The sequence below is a fragment of the Habropoda laboriosa genome, unplaced genomic scaffold (genome assembly GCF_001263275.1).
Source record: "Habropoda laboriosa isolate 0110345459 unplaced genomic scaffold, ASM126327v1 scaffold84, whole genome shotgun sequence".
Lineage (NCBI taxonomy): Eukaryota > Metazoa > Arthropoda > Insecta > Hymenoptera > Apidae > Habropoda > Habropoda laboriosa.
Window position 1 is genome coordinate 1,047,342 of NW_017100202.1, and position 21,903 is coordinate 1,069,244.

A 21,903-nucleotide genomic window follows, 5' to 3' on the forward strand; every position below is an offset into this window, starting at 1 on the left:
GTCCATTGAAGAAGGTAAACGTGTCACCACTGTGATAGAAGTGAGTGCAGCTGACAAAGAAGAGATACTGAAGACTGTTCAAGAAGAGAAGACACGATCAGCAGTGCCGGCTATTGTCTCTGGACACGAAGTAGCAGAGAAGTCTGAAATAATTCCACAGTTAAGCACTGGAGAGGTAGACATCGTGAAACCTATCACAGCAACAGCACAAGTGGGCCAGAAACCGTTCGAAACGATCGAAATGATAGAGCAAGTCTTGGCTGAGAAAGAAGGAGAGAAAATCGAAGAAACCCTGTTGCAGAAGACCAGTGCTCGTGTAACAATAGACGAGAACAGGTTCATCGCTATCACCGAGGCAACCACAACTCAAGACGTCGAGTCTGAACTGTCGGCCATGAAGAAACCTCGCGAAGAAGTGGCTAAACCAGCCATGGAAGGCAAAGAAGTCGCCGAACAGATGGAGGTGAACCTCAGAGAAGGACTTGGAGAACTGCCCCAAGCACCGAAACCTACCACATTCGAGGCACATCCGACACAGACAACCTTGGAGAGCGTTGACATCAGCGAAACGGTTCCACAGGAGCACAGTGACGTATTCGACGAGAAGATGAAGCTGGACGAACGTAGTGCTAAGGTCAGCTTCGTCGAAGGAAAGAGCGTCACTGTTTCTCACGTGATCACTCAGGACAAGGAGGACACCATGACCATACAGAAACACGAAGAAAGCACAGCGGAAGTAACCCTGACGAAGGTTGGAATGGACGTGGCACAGAAGGCTCAGGTGTTCATCGAACAGAGCACAGGATCTGTTCAGCCGCTCGAGAAACACGAGGTTAAAGCACATCCTAAGCAAGATGCTCTGGAGCCAATTATCGTCGAAGAAGTTCCAAGCGCGGAACGTGAAGGAATCTTCGATAAATACCCGAAAACAGTATCGTCTACTGCAGTACCAACGTTCGAAGAGGGTCATGGAATAACCGTCACTGAAGTCACATCGGCGGAAGTGGAGTCTTTATTGAAGGAGCAGAAATTAGACGTCTCGCAGACAGCTAGCAGTACCATCATCACAGAACGCAACATTCTCGAGACAACCATGATCGAGTCTCAAGTAGACATACCAGAGAAGATCCAAGAGGTGATGAAGCCTCAGGTAGCTGTTCCTGGACAGGACACGTTCGAGAGCATCATCGTGAACGAGAACATCGTCGAAGAGAGCGAACGCACTTTCGAAGGTGTGTTCAAGCCGCAAACTCAGACAGCAGACATCGACATCCAGAAAGTGACGCCTCTTCAAGTCTCGGAAACTGTCACAGAAGACAAGGAGGACGTCTTCGACGTTGCGCCTAAACGAGAAGAAGTCAGAGCGACTCAGGACATCAGTCTACACGAAACAGTGGTTGGATCCATGGTGGAGAGCGTTCAGAGTACTCAGGAGATCCACGAGGAGAAACGTGTGTCTTCTCAGGCGACGATGACTCAAACTGTGATAGAAACAGCAGTGAAAATGGAGACCACTGTTGGTGAACGTGAGGACACGTTCGAAGGGTTGTTCAAGCCTGAACAACAGAAGGGCAAGCCTCAAATGGAGGGACTTAGCACTGTCACAGTTACAGAAGTGGTATCCAGCGAAGTTGAAGAAGCTCTACCAGCAGCTGTTGCTCCCAAGGAACAACAAGCTCAGCCTAGCTTAACCGGCAGAGAAGTACCTGAAGTGATGCAGGTGATTCCTGCGTCTACTACAGAAGCTTTCGAGAAAATAACTGAATTGAAGGAACAACAGGGCAAAGTAGAAATAGAGGAATTAGCCTCTGTGGCGGTTTCTGAAGTAATTTCCAACGAAACCGAAGAACTGTTCACCCAGAAGTTCATGCCCAAAGATCAGAAGGCTGACTTCAACATTATAGGCAGAGAAGCTGCGGAAACGTCTCAAGTGACCACGATAGCAGAAGCAGAAGACCTCACGACGAAACTACCAGAGGAACAGAAAGGAAAACCGAAATTAGACGAACTCACTCCACTCACAGTCTCCCATGTAATATCCAGCGAAGCAGAAGAGGCAATGCCTACTGCTGAAGTACCCAAAGAAAAGACAGCTCAGCCTAGTCTGATTGGCAGAGACGTTGCTGAGACCATTCAGGTGCTGACTGTAGCCAGTGCTGAAGAACTTGTAGCACCTAAGGCGCCAGAAGGTCAGAAAGGAAAGCCACAAGTGGAAGAATTGGCACCGTTGACTGTTTCACAAGTAGTTTCGCAGGAAGCGGAAGGAGAACTACCTACACCGGAAGTACCAGTCGAACGAGAGGCTCAGCCTAATCTGATAGGCAGAGACGTGGCTCAAACTATGGAGGTGTTGACTATGGCGAACGTAGATACGTTGGCTGAAGAGAAGAAGCCTGGAGAACAGAAAGGTGTTCCTGGTTTGGAAGAATTTGTCTCTGTGTCTGTGTCTCAGACTATTTCTACCGAAATGGAGGACGTGTTACCTAGTCCAGAGGTACCAGCCGAGAAATTGGCTCAACCCAGCCTGACTGGCCGCGACGTGGCAGAAACTATGCAAGTACTAACTATGATCAGCGCAGAGGAGTTGACTGCTGCTCGTGCACCAGAGGAACAGAAAGGAAAACCGAACGTGGAGGAGTTAACTTCACTCACAGTTTCACAGACTGTGTCACATGAAACCGAGGAAACTCTGGAGAGTCCTGTAGCTCCAAGTACAGCGACTGCTAAACCTGCGCTGTCAGGCAGAGAAGTCGCTGAAACCAGTCAAGTTCTCACTGTGACAAACGTGGAAGAACTTGAGAAACCTGTGCTACCTGAAGAACAGAAAGGAAAGCCAAGATTGGACGAGTTGACGTCGTTGACAGTTTCGCAAGTAGTTTCTAACGAATTCGAGGACACGTTACCATCGCCTGAGAAACCAAGCGAGAAGATCGCTCAGCCACAGATGACAGGTAGAGAGGTGGCTGAAAAGACGGAGGTCTTGACAGTCACCAACGTCGAAGAACTGCAGAAACTCGAGCAACCAGAGGGACAGAAAGGTAGACCAGATGTGGAAGAATTGAGCTTCATCACAGTTTCAGAAGTGGTGTCCACAGAGGCAGAGAAAGAACTGCCTACTCCAGAAGCTCCCAAACAGCGCAAAGCACTTCCACAGTTGTCCAGCATCGAAGTGGCAGAAACGTCAGAAGTGTTAACCATGACTAATGCAGAGGAGCTTCCGAAACCAAAAGCACCGGAAGAACAGAAAGGCAAGCCTCAGTTGGAGGAACTGCTTTCGTTATCGATATCAGAAGTCGCGTTCGGCGAGGTAGAGAAAGGATTACCAACTCCAGACGAACCAACTGCACAAACAGCTAAACCCAGCCTCTTGGGCATTCAAGTTGCTCAGAAATCTCAGGTGATACCATCAGCTGCCACTGGCGATTTGCCAGAAGAAGCGAAACCAGAGACGAAACAGATAATCCCAGAACAGATTCCATTCGAGAGCATCGAACAGTTGCAACCGGTGACGCAGGAAAGAGAAGGAACGTTTGTTGTAGAGAAAACAACTAAATCAGCCACTGCTGAAGTTAGCTTCCGCGTGTCTGAGGGCGTCGAAGTCACTCAGGTGACGGCTACGGAACAAGAATCGAAAGAAGTGATCACAGGTGTGGCTAAAGAAGTGTCAGCTCAACGTGACGTGATTAAACACGAGGTAGCCTTGAAAACGGAAGTTCAACCCGAGGATGTGGCCGCTGAATTTAAAATAACGAAACCAGAGAGCAAAACAGCCAGAGGAATCGAAGAGATCCAACAAGGCGTGATTGTAACGGAACACTTGAGTACCGGTGAGCTTGAGTCAGAACTGCCCGAGTCCGTAATACCTTTCGCGAAGTTAGCAAGCGTTACTATCGAAGCAGAACACCTGGAAGAAGTTGTGGGTGAGTATTATTGTTATCAAGGTATGAGATTGGCATCGACGGGACGGACGGGCACGTGGACGATTAGGAATGGACCAGAGGACGCATTGACGATAGAGTGGTTAACTTGTTTCTTCTTAAGAGAGATCGTAGGTGAAGCACGGAGGAACGATCCACGCGTGAAACGTTCGATCGCGTCCAGGCAGGTTTGATAGGGTCGTATGATGTAGGATAATGGTGTAGGAATGGTGAAAATGTGAAAGGTAGGTATCTAGACATCACACAGAGTCAGACACAATGTCGAGAGGCGCCACAGAAACACCACAAGTTATAACATACACAACAGGACACACAACAGATCATTCATCAGACAGGGTACAAAGATTATCATTTACATACATAATGTTGAAGGAGTTTTTATAGGAGGCAACGCCAGAAAAACAATTAACATAATACCCCGAAACCCAATGAGGTCGCGATTAAAGTGAGAAGTCAAACCAAAAAAAAAAAAAAAAAAAAAAAAAAAAAAAAAAAAAAAATTGCGAAAAAAATAGTGCGAAAACAGATTCTATCACAACACGGTAATCATATCACACTTGTTCTTGTATACATTTCAGAAACTACAGAAGTACCAGCGCAACAACATCACATCACAATCACACAACACACAATTAAACACGATACGCCACAGCAACAGTCGGTCGAATCAGATACAGAGATAACAGAAGAGTACACAACGAAATTCAGGCGCGGAAGTACAGACGACGAAACCGCGGCGGTTAAAACGAAGAAAACGATCATACGTAAGAAGAAACCTAAAACAAAGGCTGAAGAAGACAATGTCGTCGTCATTGAGGAAGAATTGGACGATATTAAACCGAAAATACCGTCGATACCGAAGAAACAGTTTATGACAATCGAGGAAGTGCAGACAACTGTCGACGTTGAAGAGATAATACCAACGAGAATCGACGAGTTCGAAGAAGTAATAAAAGAAGAAGAAACGGTGGAAAGAAAACCAACAGAGAAAATAGAAACGAGAAAGAGAAGAATTAAGAAACCTGTTGAAGAAGAGGTACCAGAGGAAGAAACGAAACCATTGGCTCCGTTGGAGTATGTGAAACCTACTGTTAAGGAACAAGTAGAGGAACAGGTTACAGTAACAGAGGAAGTGACGAGAGAAGGTAAACCGAAAAAGACAATAAAGAAGAAAGTGATTAGAAGAAGAGGTAAGGAGCAGCAGGTTACAGAAGAAGTAACAGTCGAAGAGCAAGGAAAGGCACCAGTGACTAGTATCACTGAAGGACCAGTGGAAGAAGTTGTTGAAGAAATAGTAAAACGACTACCTGCGCCAGAATATGCTAAACCTTCGGAAGTGGAAGAAGTTCGTGAACAAGTTACGGTTACGCAAGAAGTAACTAGGTTAGGAAAACCGAAGAAAACGACGAAGAAGAAGATCATCACTCGCAAAGGTAAAGAACAAAAGGTTACTGAAGTTGTCACAGTTGAAGAACAAGGAAAAGCACCGGTTACTACTGTAACTGAGGGTCCAGTAGAAGAGGTTGTTGAAGAGACTATAAAACCACTGCCTGCTCCGGAACAAATTAAACCAACTGAAGTGGAAGAAGTTCGGGAACAGGTTACTGTCACAGAAGAGGTGACCAAAGAAGGCAAGCCTAAGAAGGTTACTAAGAAGAAAGTGATTAAGCGTGTAGGTAAGAAACAACAGGTGACAGAAGAGGTGACAGTGGAAGAGCGAGGAAAGGCGCCTGTGACCACTGTGACTGAAGGACCAGAGGAAGAAGTAGTTGAAGAGATTATAAAGTCACTACCTGCACCAGAACGTGTAACACCTACCGAGGTAGAAGAAGTACGAGAACAGGTGACAGTCACAGAGGAAGTTACTAAGGAAGGTAAACCAAAGAAGACTGTTAAGAAGAAGGTCATTAAACGAGTAGGTAAAAAGCAACAAGTAACAGAAGAAGTTACTGTTGAGGAACAAGGCAAAGCTCCAGTGACGACTGTCACTGAAGGACCAACAGAAGAAGTTATTGAAGAGATTATAAAAGCATTGCCTGCTCCAGAAAGAATTAAACCAACTGAAGTGGAAGAAGTTCGGGAACAGGTTACAGTCACAGAAGAAGTGACCAAAGAAGGCAAGCCGAAGAAGGTTACCAAGAAGAAAGTAATTAAACGGGTAGGTAAGAAACAACAGGTGACAGAAGAAGTGACAGTGGAAGAACGAGGAAAGGCGCCTGTCACCACTGTGACTGAAGGACCAGAGGAAGAAGTAGTTGAAGAGATTATAAAGTCACTACCTGCACCAGAACGTGTGACACCAACCGAGGTAGAAGAAGTACGAGAACAGGTGACAGTCACAGAGGAAGTAACCAGAGAAGGAAAGCCAAAGAAGACTGTTAAGAAGAAGATCATTAAACGAGTAGGTAAAAAGCAACAGGTAACAGAAGAAGTTACTGTGGAGGAGAAAGGCAAGGCTCCTGTTACAACCGTAACTGAAGGACCAACAGAAGAAATTGTCGAAGAGATAATAAAACCATTGCCTGCTCCTGAACGAATCAAACCAACTGAAGTAGAAGAAGTACATGAACAGGTGACTGTCACAGAGGAAGTAACCAGGGAAGGAAAGCCAAAGAAGGTTACCAAGAAAAAAGTCATTAAACGAGTAGGTAAAAAGCAACAGGTAACAGAAGAAGTTACTGTTCAAGAACAAGGCAAAGCACCAGTGACAACTGTGACAGAAGCACCCGTGGAAGAAGTAGTTGAAGATATTATAAAGTTACTACCTGCTCCAGAATATGCGAAACCAGGTGAAGTAGAGGAAGTTCGCGAACAGGTGACAGTCACAGAAGAAGTTACTAAGGAAGGTAAACCAAAGAAGACTGTTAAGAAGAAGGTCATTAAACGAGTAGGTAAAAAGCAACAGGTAACGGAAGAAGTTACTGTTGAAGAACAAGGCAAAGCTCCAGTGACAACTGTTACTGAAGGACCAACAGAAGAAGTTGTTGAGGAAATAATAAAACCATTGCCTGCTCCAGAACGAATTAAGCCAACTGAAGTAGAAGAAGTACGTGAACAAGTGACAGTTACTGAAGAGGTGACCAAAGAAGGCAAGCCTAAGAAAGTTACTAAGAAAAAGGTCATTAAGCGAGTAGGCAAGAAACAACAGGTGACAGAGGAGGTGACAGTGGAAGAGCGAGGAAAGGCGCCTGTGACCACTGTAACTGAAGGACCAGAGGAAGAAGTAGTTGAAGAAATAATCAAATCTCTACCTGCTCCTGAATATGCAAGACCAGGTGAAGTAGAGGAAGTTCATGAACAGGTGACAGTGACAGAGGAAGTCACAAGATGGGGCAAGCCAAAGAAAACGACGAAAAAGAAGATTATTACACGCAAAGGCAAACAGCAGAAGGTTACAGAAGTCGTTACTGTTGAAGAACAGGGCAAAGCCCCAGTAACGACGGTAACTGAAGGACCAGTTGAAGAAGTCGTTGAAGAAACCATAAAGGCATTACCTGCACCACTGTATGTCAAACCAACAGAGGTAGAAGAAGTAAGGGAACAAGTAACAGTAACACAAGAAGTAACTAGAGAAGGCAAACCTAAGAAAGTCACCAAGAGGAAAGTCATTAAACGTAAAGGCAAAGAGCAAAAGGTGACTGAAGTAGTTACAGTTGAAGAAGAAGGAAAGGCACCTGTAACTACTGTGACTGAAGGACCAGTAGAAGAGATAGTTGAAGAAATCGTAAAACCAGAGTTTATCCAACCAACAGACGTTGAAGAAGTTCGTGAGCAAGTGACAGTTACTGAAGAAATAACCAAAGAAGGTAAGCCTAAGAAAGTTACCAAAAAGAAGACCATCAAACGCAAAGGAAAGGAGCAACAGGTTACAGAAGTTGTTACCGTCGAAGAGCAAGGAAAGGCTCCAGTTACAACTGTAACAGAAGCTCCAGTGGAAGAAGTTGTTGATGAGACAATAAAATCCTTACCTGCGCCGGAGTATGCCACACCAGGTGAAGTGGAAGAGGTTCGTGAGCAGGTTACTGTCACTCAGGAAGTCACTCGTCTTGGTAAACCTAAAAAGACCACAAAGAAGAAAGTTATTAGACGCAAGGGCAAAGAACAACAAGTTACAGAGGTGGTGACAGTTGAAGAAGAAGGAAAAGCGCCAGTAACTACGGTTACTGAGGGACCAGTGGAGGAGATAGTAGAAGAGGAGATCAAAGCATTGCCTGCTCCGAAACGTGTTAAGCCAACTGAGGTAGAAGAAGTACGTGAGCAAGTAACAGTTACCCAGGAAATTACAAAACTTGGCAAACCTAAGAAAACCACGAAAAAGAAGATCATTAGGCGTAAGGGTAAAGACCAACAAGTTACAGAGGTTGTGACAGTTGAGGAAGAAGGTAAAGCACCGGTAACAACAGTTACTGAGAGACCAGTTGAAGAAGTTATAGAGGAGGAGATAAAACCGTTGCCAGCTCCAGAACGTGTAAAACCAACTGAGGTAGAAGAAGTTCGTGAACAGGTGACAGTTACCGAGGAAGTGACCAAAGAAGGAAAACCAAAGAAAACAATCAAGAAGAAGATTATCAAGCGCAAAGGCAAGGAACAGAAGGTAACTCAGATAGTAACTGTGGAAGAACAGGGTAAAGCTCCAGTCACGACTGTGACAGAAGGGCCAGTGGAAGAAGTGGTCGAAGAGATTATCAAGGCATTGCCTGCTCCAGAAGGAGTTAAACCAACAGATGTGGAAGAGGTAAGAGAGCAAGTGACAGTTACGGAAGAAATTACCAAGGAAGGTAAACCTAAGAAGGTAACGAAGAAGAAGGTGATCAAACGTAAAGGAAAAGAGCAACAGGTAACAGAAGAGGTTACCGTTGAAGAACAAGGAAAGGCTCCAGTGACAACGGTAGAGGAAGGGCCTGTAGAGGAGGTTGTTGAAGAAGTAATAAAACCTTTGCCAGCACCGGAACATGTTAAACCAACGGAAGTTGAGGAGGTGCGAGAACAAGTAACAGTTACCGAAGAGATTACCAAAGAAGGTAAACCGAAGAAGACAACCAAGAAGAAAGTAATCAAACGCAAGGGCAAGGAACAACAAGTGACTGAAGTAGTCACAGTTGAAGAACAGGGTAAGAGACCTGTGACGACTGTGACTGAAGGCCCAATAGAAGAAGTAGTTGACGAAACTGTGAAACCCATTCCTGCGCTAGAATATGCCAAACCTGGGGAAGTGGAAGAAGTTCGGGAACAAGTCACTGTTACTCAGGAGGTTACCAAAGAAGGAAAACCGAAAAAGACAACCAAGAAGAAGGTAATCAAACGCAAGGGCAAAGAGCAACAGGTAACTGAAATAGTTACAGTTGAAGAACAGGGTAAGAGACCTGTGACAACTGTGACAGAAGGTCCTGTTGAAGAAGTAGTCGATGAAGTAGTGAAACCACTTCCTGCACCAGAATATGTCAAACCATCAGAAGTTGAAGAAGTCCGTGAACAAGTTACAGTAACACAAGAAATCACCAGGGAAGGCAAACCAAAGAAAACAACTAAGAAAAAAATTATCAAGCGTAAAGGAAAGGAACAGCAAGTTACGGAGATCCTTACAGTTGAAGAGCAAGGTAAAGTACCTGTTACAACTGTAACAGAAGGACCCGTGGAAGAGGTTGTCGAGGATGTGATGAAACCACTGCCTAGCGCAAAGGCAAGGAACAGAAGGTAACTCAGATAGTAACTGTGGAAGAACAGGGTAAAGCTCCAGTCACGACTGTGACAGAAGGGCCAGTGGAAGAAGTGGTCGAAGAGATTATCAAGGCATTGCCTGCTCCAGAAGGAGTTAAACCAACAGATGTGGAAGAGGTAAGAGAGCAAGTGACAGTTACGGAAGAAATTACCAAGGAAGGTAAACCTAAGAAGGTAACGAAGAAGAAGGTGATTAAACGTAAAGGAAAAGAGCAACAGGTAACAGAAGAGGTTACCGTTGAAGAACAAGGAAAGGCTCCAGTGACAACGGTAGAGGAAGGGCCTGTAGAGGAGGTTGTTGAAGAAGTAATAAAACCTTTGCCAGCACCGGAACATGTTAAACCAACGGAAGTTGAGGAGGTGCGAGAACAAGTAACAGTTACCGAAGAGATTACCAAAGAAGGTAAACCGAAGAAGACAACCAAGAAGAAAGTAATCAAACGCAAGGGCAAGGAACAACAAGTGACTGAAGTAGTCACAGTTGAAGAACAAGGTAAGAGACCTGTGACGACTGTGACTGAAGGCCCAATAGAAGAAGTAGTTGACGAAACTGTGAAACCCATTCCTGCGCTAGAATATGCCAAACCTGGGGAAGTGGAAGAAGTTCGGGAACAAGTCACTGTTACTCAGGAGGTTACCAAAGAAGGAAAACCGAAAAAGACAACCAAGAAGAAGGTAATCAAACGCAAGGGTAAGGAACAACAAGTGACTGAAGTAGTCACAGTTGAAGAACAAGGTAAGAGACCTGTGACGACTGTGACTGAAGGCCCAATAGAAGAAGTAGTTGACGAAACTGTGAAACCCATTCCTGCGCTAGAATATGCCAAACCTGGGGAAGTGGAAGAAGTTCGGGAACAAGTCACTGTTACTCAGGAGGTTACCAAAGAAGGCAAACCAAAGAAAACTACAAAGAAGAAGGTAATTAAACGCAAGGGCAAAGAGCAACAGGTAACTGAAATAGTTACAGTTGAAGAACAGGGTAAGAGACCTGTGACAACTGTGACAGAAGGTCCTGTTGAGGAAGTAGTTGATGAAGTAGTGAAACCACTTCCTATGCCAGAGTATGTCAAACCATCAGAAGTGGAAGAAGTCCGTGAACAAGTCACTGTTACCGAAGAAATAACGAAAGAAGGTAAACCAAAGAAGACTACTAAGAAGAAGATCATTCAACGTAAAGGAAAAGAACAACAAGTGACTGAGGTTGTTACCGTTGAGGAGAAAGGCAAAGCTCCTGTAACAACCGTGACTGAGGGACCTGTTGAAGAAGTAGTCGAAGAAGTACTGAAACCTCTTCCAGCGCCAGAGTATGCCAAACCAGGTGAAGTGGAGGAAGTACGAGAACAGGTAACTATTACGGAAGAAATAACGAGAGAAGGTAAACCTAAGAAAACTATCAAGAAGAAAATCATTAAACGTAAAGGAAAAGAGCAACAAGTCACTGAAGTTGTTACTGTTGAGGAAAAAGGCAAAGCTCCTGTTACAACCGTAACTGAAGGACCTACTGAAGAACTGATTGAGGAAATAATCAAACCATTGCCTGCTCCAGAGAAAATCAAACCATCTGAAGTGGAAGAAGTACGTGAACAGGTTACTGTCACTGAAGAGGTAACTAAGGAAGGAAAGCCTAAGAAGGTAACCAAGAAGAAAGTTGTGAAACGCAAAGGAAGGGAACAACAAGTGTTGGAAGAAGTTACTGTTGAAGAACAAGGCAAAGCTCCAGTTACCACAATCACAGAAGGTCCTATGGAAGAAATACTCGAAGAAACAGTGAAAGCACTACCAGCTCCAGAATACGCGAAACCAGGTGAAGTAGAAGAGGTTCGTGAACAAGTCACTGTTACTCAAGAAGTTACGAAGGAAGGAAAACCAAAGAAAACTACAAAGAAGAAGGTGATTAAACGCAAAGGAAAGGAACAACAGGTGACTGAAATAGTTACAGTTGAAGAACAGGGTAAGAGACCTGTGACAACAGTGACTGAAGGTCCTGTGGAAGAAGTTGTTGAAGAAGCATTGAAACCACTTCCTGTTCCTGAATATGTTACACCATCTGAGGTAGAGGAAGTTCGTGAACAAGTAACGGTAACTGAAGAGATAACTAAAGAAGGCAAACCTAAGAAAGTCACCAAGAAGAAAGTCATCAAACGTAAAGGAAGAGAACAGCAAGTATCAGAAGTAGTGACAGTAGAGGAACAGGGCAAAGCTCCAGTTACCACAATTACCGAAGGTCCTACGGAAGAAATTGTTGAGGAAACAGTGAAAGCATTACCTGCACCAGAACATGCTAAACCAGGTGAAGTTGAAGAGGTTCGTGAACAAGTCACAGTTACCCAAGAAGTCACTAAAGAAGGCAAGCCCAAGAAAACGACAAAGAAAAAGGTTATCACTCGAAAGGGCAAGGAACAGAAAGTTACAGAAGTGGTTACGGTTGAAGAACAGGGCAAGAGACCTGTCACGACTGTCACCGAAGGTCCAGTTGAAGAAGTTGTCGAGGAATTAATCAAAGCACTACCTGCTCCAGAACGTGTGAAACCATCGGAAGTGGAAGAAGTTCGTGAGCAAGTGACTGTCACCGAAGAGATCACTAGAGAAGGCAAACCAAAGAAAACGACAAAGAAGAAGGTTATCAAACGTAAAGGTAAAGAACAGAAGGTGACTGAGATAGTAACAGTAGAAGAACAAGGCAAAGCTCCAGTCACAACTGTCACTGAAGGTCCTACAGAAGAAGTAGTTGAAGAGACACTCAAAGCTCTTCCAGCTCCTGAATATGCTAAACCATCAGAAGTGGAGGAAGTTCGTGAACAAGTCACAGTCACTCAGGAGGTAACCGAAGAAGGAAAACCAAAGAAAACAACGAAAAAGAAGGTTGTGAAACGTAAAGGAAAGGAGCAACAAGTGACTGAAGTTGTCACAGTTGAAGAACAAGGTAAAGCTCCTGTGACAACAGTAACTGAGGGACCTGTTGAAGAAATACTTGAAGATGTGATCAAACCGTTGCCTGCTCCAGAATTTATTAAACCATCTGAAGTCGAGGAGGTTCGCGAACAAGTGACTGTCACTGAAGAAGTGACTAAGGAAGGCAAACCCAAGAGAGTCATCAAAAAGAAGGTTGTCAGACGCAAAGGAAAAGAACAAAAGGTGTCTGAAGTAGTGACAGTTGAAGAACAAGGGAAAGCTCCAGTTACAACAGTCACAGAAGGTCCAACAGAAGAAGTAGTCGAAGAGACGATAAAAGCTCTTCCTGCTCCAGAACATGCCAAACCGGGTGAAGTTGAAGAGGTTCGTGAACAAGTTACAGTCACTCAAGAAGTCACCAAAGAAGGCAAACCCAAAAAGACGACTAAAAAGAAGGTCATCAAGCGCAAAGGCCAAGAACAGCAAGTGACAGAAGTAGTTACTGTCGAAGAACAAGGTAAAGCTCCTGTCACGACTGTTACCGAAGGTCCTGTCGAAGAAGTTGTCGAAGAAACTCTGAAAGCTCTACCTGTGCCAGAACATGTCAAACCAACTGAGGTAGAGGAAGCACCTGAAGAACTAACAATCACCGAAGTAGTCACCAAAGAAGGCAAAGTGAAAAAGGTCGTTAGGAAGAAAGTTCCTAAGAAAGGTGTACCGAAAGAAGAGAAACCCGAGGAAGCACCTGAGGCTCCAGAAGCTCCAGTTCCAGAAAAACCTAAGAAACTTATCAAACTCCAAAAAATGAAAATCTCCAAAGTCGAATCCACGAAACTCGAAGTACAAGAAATGTCTCTGGACAAACCTCAATTCGCTCAAGTCAAATTACGCAAGACTCCAACTGTGAAACGTCCAGTGGAGAAGAAAGAGAAGCTTCCTCGTGTTCTTCTTCGAAGTCGAATCACACCTGTCGCATATCCACCAGCGCTCAAACACCCAAAAGTCGAAGAACTTGAACCGAACGAGATCCAAAATGGCATTCTTTCGCGCAACGTCGAAGAAGCTGCTGCCTTACCAAAACCAAAGAAGAAGATAGTGAAACGTCTGAAGAAAGAGATTGCTAAATTGGAAAAATTGGATCAAGAATTCGAGGAGCTGAAAAAGGAACTACCGCTGGAGAAACTTGAAGAACCGATAATAGAAGAAAAACCAGAAAAGAAAGTGAAGAAGAAGAAACCTGTTGAGAAAGTCACGGAAGGTGAGAAGCCTAAATTGATGAGGATCAGCATCAAAGAACAAAAGCCTATTAAACCAAAGATCGAAGAGCCAGCGACTCCACAGTTCGCAACAATCAAACTGAAGAAAGCTCCTGTGAAACCAAAGAAGAAGGGCGAGAAAGATGAGACCAAGTTCCCCAAGTTCCTGTTACGCAGTCGTATTACAGAACACGAATGGCCACCATCGATAAAGTATCCACTGATAACTGAACTCGAACCTATTTATGTACAAAGTGGTATTCTTTCTCGTACCATGGAAGAAGCGTTGAAGGTGAAGAAGATGAAACGCAAGAAGGTGAAACTTTCAGAAAAAGAAGTAACAGAATTGGAGAAATTAGACCTAGAGTTCGAAGAACTGAAGAAAGTTCCATTGGAAAAGGTTGAGGAAACCACTCCGTATGAACGTAAGCCTAAACCGATAGAACCTGAAGAAGAAAAGCCGAAGAAATTGGTGATAGGTAAAGGCAAACCTCGACCTGCTGAAGAAGAACAGCCAGAGACTGTGAAATTGAAGAAGATACCAGAAAAAGTACCAAGCGAACCAGAAGAACTGGCTCCAGTTCCAAAGAAGAAAGACGAAGTGGATAAACCTGAGAAGGAGAAAGAAGAGAAAGAATATCCTGAATTGAAACCATTCGAACCTTACGAAATAGAAACCGAAGAAGTCGAGCTGGAAGAAAGAGAGAAACCAGAATATCCTGAACCTGAGAAGAAGGCACCAAAGAAGGTACCAACGAAGAAACCGAAGAAAGAACGTAAGACACCAGCTCAGGAAACTGAAGCTGTTCCGATAGTACCTGGCGTGCCAAAGCCAGAGGAACCTGAAGAGGAAGAAGAAATTAAGAGAAGAATACCGGAAAGAGAGGCTCCAACAGAGGAGCCGGAGAAGATCAAACTGAAACCATGGAAGAAACCTAAAGAAGAAGAAGAAGAAGAGAAGAAACCTGAGGATTATCTGAAATTCGTTCCCAAAGACGACGACATTGTCGAAACAGTCGAGGTCGTGACGACCGTGACCACTGAAGAGACACCCGAGAAGAAACAGCGAAAGATCAAAAAGAAGAAAATCACGACGAAACGTGGTGATGAGAAACCGAAGGTTGTCGAAGAGACAACCGTTGAGGAAGAAGGCGTTGAGCCAGTGGTGACGGTCGAAGAGATCGTCGAAGAGAAACCGGAAGCCGTCGCGGTTGAATCGATCGTACCAGCCGCGCCTGTTGAAGAAATCAAAGAAGAGATCGTAACGAGCGAGATCGTGACCGAGGAAGGGACAAAGAAAACGGTGCGCAAAAAACGCGTGACCAGGAAACGCGAAGGTAAAGAAAAGGTCACCGAAGAGGTGACAGTTGAAGAGGAAGGTAAAGAACCATTAACAGCAACAATAGAACTCCACGAAGACACTACACCAGAAATACACGAAAAACCAAAACACAAAAGACCAACAAAACCAAAAGCTGATGAGAAAGTAACGGAAGGTAAGCCCATTTCTTTCGTATTACCTACTCACCAACGCGTACAATTAGACGATCTACAAAAATTCTCGGCCACTGTACCGTGTATATACAATACATGTGTATCCTGTAACATGTCATTCGTCTTTTTCCATTCGCGATATATACAGAACAAGATACAAAGACATGATGGACAAATATACTTGATATTTTATACTGTATACAATATTGTCACGTGTACATGTTGATAAGCTACTGGTTTATCCGCTTTATACATATATACATATGAGTACTTCGTTTACAACGTAAATGGTTTGTGATCCGCTATAAAGAGAGCTTACTATTGATCGAAGAATGTTAGTTTACGTTTGGATCTAAAGCATTTTGTTCTTTTCGCAGATGTCACGGAGAAGGTGGTTGAAGAGGTAAGACTTACGATCGATTTTATCACGCTTTTATTTCACAGCGATGGTAATTGTACGTGTGAATACAATTGGATGTTTATTTGATTGAATAACAGGAAATTGTCGAGGAAGTCAAGGAAGTTGCACCGGTGAAGAAGACCGTGAAGAAGAAACCAGTCAAGGCTAAGGACGAAGTGACCGAGGAAGTCGTGGAAGAGATAATCATCGAGCAACCAGAAGTACAGGAAGCTAAACCGATCGTGGAAGAAGTGGAAACGGTGACGATCACCGAGCACGATGTACGAAAAGCACCGAAGAAGAAGAAGGAGGTCGTCATCAAAGAAGAGGAGGAGATCTTCGAGACGATCGAGACGCCCACGCAAAAGATCATCAGAAAGAAGAGGCGTCCTATGAAGAAGGGCGAAGAAGAAATCGTGGTTGAGGAGATAATCCAGAAACCACGAGAAGAAACTATCGAAATGGAGGAACAACAAATTGTGGAAATCGTCGAGACTCCCACGAAGAAAGTCGTGAAGAAGAAGAAGGCGACAGTGAAGGACGACGGTGTTCCTGAAGAACTTGTTGAAGAAATCATCATCGAGAAACCGCTGAAGAAAAAAGCGAAGCCGATCGTGGAAGAAGACAAAGAGACTGTTACGGTAACGGAAGTGGAATTGAAGGAAGCACCCGAGAAACCGAAAGAAGAAGTAGTCACAGAAGAAGAAGAAGAAGAAATCATCGAGACCATCGAAACTCCTACGAAGAAGATCATTCGAAAGAAACCGAAGGAGAAGAAGGATAAGGTGGTTGAGGAAGTCATAGAGAAGACAATAGAAGAAGCAAAGGCCATGGAAGAACAAGAAATCGTAGAAATCGTTGAAACACCGACGAAAAAGATAATTAAGAAGAAGAAAGCAACAATTACGGAAGGCAAAGCACCTGTGGAGGAAGTCGAAGAAATCGTGATTGAGAAACCTGTCAAGGAGAAAGCTAAGAAGGAAATTGTGCCAAAGGAAGGAGTAGAAATCACAGAAGTTATTGCTGAAACACCTGTGGAGAAGTTGCCTGAAGAGAAGGCTAAACCGGAAGAAGCCAAGCCCTCAGAAGTGAAGGAAGAGAAGGCTAAAGTTACACAGGTGGAGGTGAAGAAAGCACCGAAGAAAAAGAAACCAGTTACAGTTGAAGCTGAGGAGAAGGAAGAAGTTGTCGAAGAAATCACACCTGAAGTGCCAAAAGAAGAAAAGGCGGAACCAACTATTACAGAGAAAGAAGGCGTCGAAATAACAGAAGTGATCACTGAAGTAACCACTGAGAAACTTCCTGAAGAGGTTAAACCTAAGAAGAAGAAGGCTACTGAGGTAAAGGAAACTGAAGAAAAAGTAATAACGAAGAAAGTAAAAGTGAAGGAAGCTCCAAAGGAAGCTGTGCCTGAGACAGAAGAACAACCAGTTGAAGAAGTTGAAGAACTCGTTACTGAGAAGCCGAAAAAGACCAAGGCGAAGAAGGAAGTTCTTCCTAAAGAAGAGTTACAGACGACTGAAGTGATCGCTGAAGTTACGACCGAAGAGATAAAAGAGAAAAAACCTAAGAAAGAAAAAGCTGTTCCAAAGGAAGAAGAAAAGGTGGAAGAAGAAGCAAAGGTAACCGAGGTTTCTGTAAAGAAAGTACCGAAAGAGAAGAAGAAGGAGGAAATTCTGACAAACGGTGAGGTAATTAAAGAAAAACCAAAGGAAGAGAAACCAGAAGAAATTATACCGAAAGTAGAGAAACCAAAGGAAGAGAAACCAGAAGAAGTTAAACCAAAGGAAGAAAAACCGAAAGAAGAGAAACCCAAGGAGGAGAAACCAAAAGAGAAGAAACCAAAAGTAGAAAAACCAAAAGAAGAGAAACCAGAGGAAGAGAAACCAAAGGAAGAGAAGCCAAAGAAGAAAATACCTACAGAAAAGAAGCCCACCGTTGCAGAGGAAGAACTACGCGAAGAGAAGGTTGAAGAGATAGTGGAAAAGAAACCTGAGGAACGCAAAGCAGTACCGGTTGAAGAAGAGAAAGTAGAAGAAGAAGTTAAAGTCACAGAAGTTCCAGTAGAAGAGGCTCCAGAGGAGAAAGAGGAGGAAGTTCCTGAGAAACCAAAGGAAGCCAAGGTTGTGAAGAAGAAGAAAAAGAAGGTAGAAAAGAAGAAGGACGAAATCGAGGAATGGGTGGAACCGGAGTACGAACGACCTGTCCTGGAGCCCATGCCAGAGAAGATACAATGGGAACCGAAGAAAAAGAAGAAGGAGAAGAAACCTTTGCCAGAAGCTTTGCAGAAACTGGTTCCTCAGAAGATCGAAAGGAAAGAGATCACACCCACGAAGCTGAAGTACTCCGAACCGGCAGAAACCGTCCAATTCGCTTCGGTCAAATTGAAGAAAGTGTCGGTCCCGAAAAAGAAAGAAGCCGATGAGCCCAAATTCCCGAAAATCATGTTGCGAAGCAGAATCACGTACGTCGGCGACTATCCGCCCGAAATACAGATTCCAAAGATCACCGAACTTGAAGAAAATCCGGTTCAAACAGGTATTCTGTCTAGAAACACGGAAGAAGCTCTGGAAGTTCTCAAGAGGAGGGTGAAGAAGGTTAAACTTTCTAAGAAAGAAGTCGCGGAATTGGAGAAATTAGACCTAGAGTTCGAAGAATTGAAGAAGGTACCATTAGAGAAAGTGGAGGACAAATCGGTTTACGAACGTCAACCAAAGAAACCGGCAGAAAAACCAGAAGAGCCGAAAAAAGTGCCTGTTGGAAAGGGTAAGGTACCGGAAGAAGAAAAGGTAGAACCTGAGAAGATCAAGTTGAAGAAGATTCCTGAAAAGAAGCCTGAAGAAGTTGAAGAACCTCTGAAGAAACCAGCAAAACCAGAACCTGAAGAGGAAGTCAAGCCAGAAAAGAAAAAGAAACCAAAGGTGAAATTAGAACACGAGGAATTGAAACCATTGGACTTCGACAGGCCAGAACTTGAGAAGTATGTACCTGAAGAAGAAGAGAAACCAGAAGAACCGGCACCTGAACCAGTTCCAAAACCATACGAAAGGGAAGAGAGGAAGAAGCCGGATCAGGAAATCGAACAGATTCCGTTGATAAAGGGAGAACCAAAACCACCAGAACCAGACGAAGAACCGGAGGTTAAGTTCAGAATACCCACGAAAGAGAAGCCTGAAGAGGAACCGGAGACGATCAAATTGAAGGGCTGGAAGAAGGACATACCTGAAGATGAAGGCGTGAAAGAATTCCCAGCGAAGGAGGAAGAGGAAGCTCCTAAAGCACCGAAAGAAGAGACCGAAGAAGTGACAGTGAAACGTAAGACGAAGCCAAAGAAACCTAAAGAGAAGGCTCCTAAGGAAGAAGAAGTTACGCTCAAGAAACCCGAACCGGAGAAACCGGAAGAAGTGCCAGAGGTAGCTGAAGAAGTTACTCTGAAGAAGAAACCAGAGAAACCGGTTGAAGAGGCTCCAGCTGAGGTGACCATCAAGAAGCCAGTTGTGGAAGAGAAGGAAGTAGTAGAGGAAGAGACAGTGACTGAAGTCACGTTGAAGAAGAAACCGAAGAAACCGGAAGAAGTTGTCGAAGAGGCGATTGTGAAGAAACCAAAGAAGAAACCTGTGAAGGAGGAAGAGGCTGCCGAGGTTACGATCCAGAAGGTTGAAGAGAAAGAAGTGGAGGAAGTGAAAGAAGAAGTGGTCATAAAGAAAAAACCGAAAGAGAAGCCTGTTCCGGAGGAGGTAACGGAAGAAGTTACTTTGAAGAAGCCAGAAGAGAAGGCACCTGAAGAAGTAACCGAGGAAATAAAGAAACCGAAGAAGAAAAAACCAGTGAAAGAACAAGTTGCTGAGGAAATCACAATTCAGAAACCTGTGGTTGAAGAAAAGAAGGAGGAGGAAGTTCCTGAAGAAGTGACGATAAAGAAGAGGAAACCGAAAGAAAAGCCTGTTCCGGAAGAGGTGAAAGAAGAGATTACGTTGAAGCCAGTGCCGAAGAAGGAACCTGAAGAAGTGACTGAAGAGGTAGAAATCAAGAAACCAAAGGAAAAGAAACCAGTCAAAGAGGAAGCTGCCGATGAAATTACCATTAAGAAACCGGTACCTGTTGAAAAGAAGGAAGAAGAAGCTCCGGAACAAGTCACATTGAAGAAGAGGAAACCGAAGGAAAAACCCGTTCCTGAAGAAGTAAAGGAGGAGATTACACTAAAGAAACCAGTTCCAAAGGAAGAAGAGAAGGCTCCAGAAGAAGTAAGCGAAAAGGTGGAAATAAAGAAACCAAAGAAGCCTGTAGAGGAAGAGGCTGCCGATGAAGTCACCATAAAGAAACCGGTGCCTGTTGAGAAGGAGGAAGAAGAAGTAGTAGAAGAGGTAACTCTGAAAAAGAGGAAACCAAAGGAGAAACCAGTTCCAGAAGAAGTGAAGGAAGAGGTTACACTAAAGAAACCAGTTCCAAAGGAAGAAGAAAAGGCTCCAGAAGAAGTAACCGAAAAAGTAGAGATAAAGAAACCGAAGAAAAAGAAGCCTACAGAGGAAGAAGCTGCTGATGAAGTAACCATCAAGAAACCGGTACCTGTTGAGAAGGAGGAAGAAGAAGTAGTAGAAGAGGTAACTTTGAAAAAGAGGAAACCAAAGGAGAAACCTGTTCCGGAAGAAGTGAAGGAGGAGGTTACGCTGAAGAAACCAGTTCCGAAAGAAGAAGAAAAGGCTCCTGAAGAAGTAACCGAAAAGGTAGAGATAAAGAAACCGAAGAAGAAGAAGCCTGTAGAGGAAGAGGCTGCTGATGAAGTGACCATCAAGAAGCCGGTGCCCGTTGAGAAGGAAGAGGAAGAAGAAGAAGTAGTAGAAGAGGTAACTCTGAAAAAGAGGAAACCAAAGGAGAAACCAGTTCCCGAGGAGGTATCTGAAGAAGTAACACTGAAGAAACCGGTACCGAAAGAAGAAGAGAAGGCACCAGAGGAAGTAAGTGAGAAGGTAGAGGTGAAGAAACCGAAGAAGAAGAAGCCAGTAGTGGAGGAGGCTGCTGACGAAGTCACCATAAAGAAACCGGTACCCGTTGAGAAGGAAGAGGAAGAAGAAGAAGTAGTAGAAGAGGTAACTCTGAAAAAGAGGAAACCAAAGGAGAAACCAGTTCCCGAGGAGGTATCTGAAGAAGTAACACTGAAGAAACCGGTACCGAAAGAGGAAGAAAAGGCGCCAGAAGAAGTGACAGAAAAGGTAGAGGTGAAGAAACCGAAGAAGAAGAAGCCAATGGTAGAAGAAGCTGCCGACGAGGTCACGATAAAGAAGGTTGTCGTGGAAGAGAAAGAGGAAGAGGAGGCTCCCGAAGAATTCACCATCAAGAAGAAGAAGAAAAAGCCAGAGAAGAAACCAATTGTCACAGAAGAAGTCGAGGAAACAGCTGTGACCATAAAGAAGGCTCGTGCTCCTGAAGAACCAAAGGAGGAGGAGGAAGTATCTACCGACGTGCAAATCAAGAAAAAGAAGCCAGTACACAAAGTCGAAGAAGAAGCCGAAGAATTGACGATCAAGAGGATCGAAGAGGTCGAACAACCGGAGGAGGAAGAAGAAGAGGTCCATGAGTTCACGTTCAAACGAAAACCACCGAAACTGCCTCCGAAACCGATCGAAGAAATCTACGAGGATGTTACCCTTCGAAAGTTACGCCCAAAGAAGAAGCCGAAGCCAGACATCAAAGAGGTGACGGAAGTGGAGAACGTTACGTTCCGGCCGCGTAGAACAAAGACCAAGGAAGATGTCGAACAAGAGTTCAAGATTTCGTTGAACACCTACGAGGAAGAAGACATTTCCATGTCCGGTAAAGTTAAACTAAAGTCAAAGAAACGACCAATGACGTACTCCGAAGAGGCTGGAGAAGAGACGATCAGAATCATGCAAGAAGTGGAAGACGATTCTGGTCCGGTCATAGAAGAAATCATAGATTCAGACGAAGAGGGTAGAGATGAATATAGTATCGAAGAACTGGACACTGACGAGATGAGATTGCCGTTGAGAAGAAAGAAGAAGAAGGAACCCAGACCGTACCAGGTGGAAGATATCGAGGAAGGTGACGTGAAATTGAAACTGAAACGCGGGAGGAAGTACTCTATCGAGGAGGCTGACGAATCTTTGGCATTGAAGCTGAAGAGCAAGAGACGTGTGTCCACGTACGACGAAGGTTCGACGGGATTCCTCGATTACCGCTTTCGCAG

At 44.2% G+C, this 21,903-nt stretch overlaps 1 protein-coding gene across 1 annotated transcript in view; it reads left to right on the plus strand.

The window, feature by feature from the left end:
* The window catches only part of LOC108570437 (titin), a 108,049-nt gene that overhangs the window by 76,896 nt on the left and 9,250 nt on the right, over positions 1-21,903 (plus strand). The window contains exons 56-59 of the mRNA XM_017932297.1: positions 4,517-9,591; positions 9,720-15,300; positions 15,676-15,701; positions 15,797-21,869. Of these exons, the coding sequence (XP_017787786.1) occupies positions 4,517-9,591; positions 9,720-15,300; positions 15,676-15,701; positions 15,797-21,869 (16,755 nt within the window). The remainder of the gene's footprint in view (positions 1-4,516; positions 9,592-9,719; positions 15,301-15,675; positions 15,702-15,796; positions 21,870-21,903) is intronic.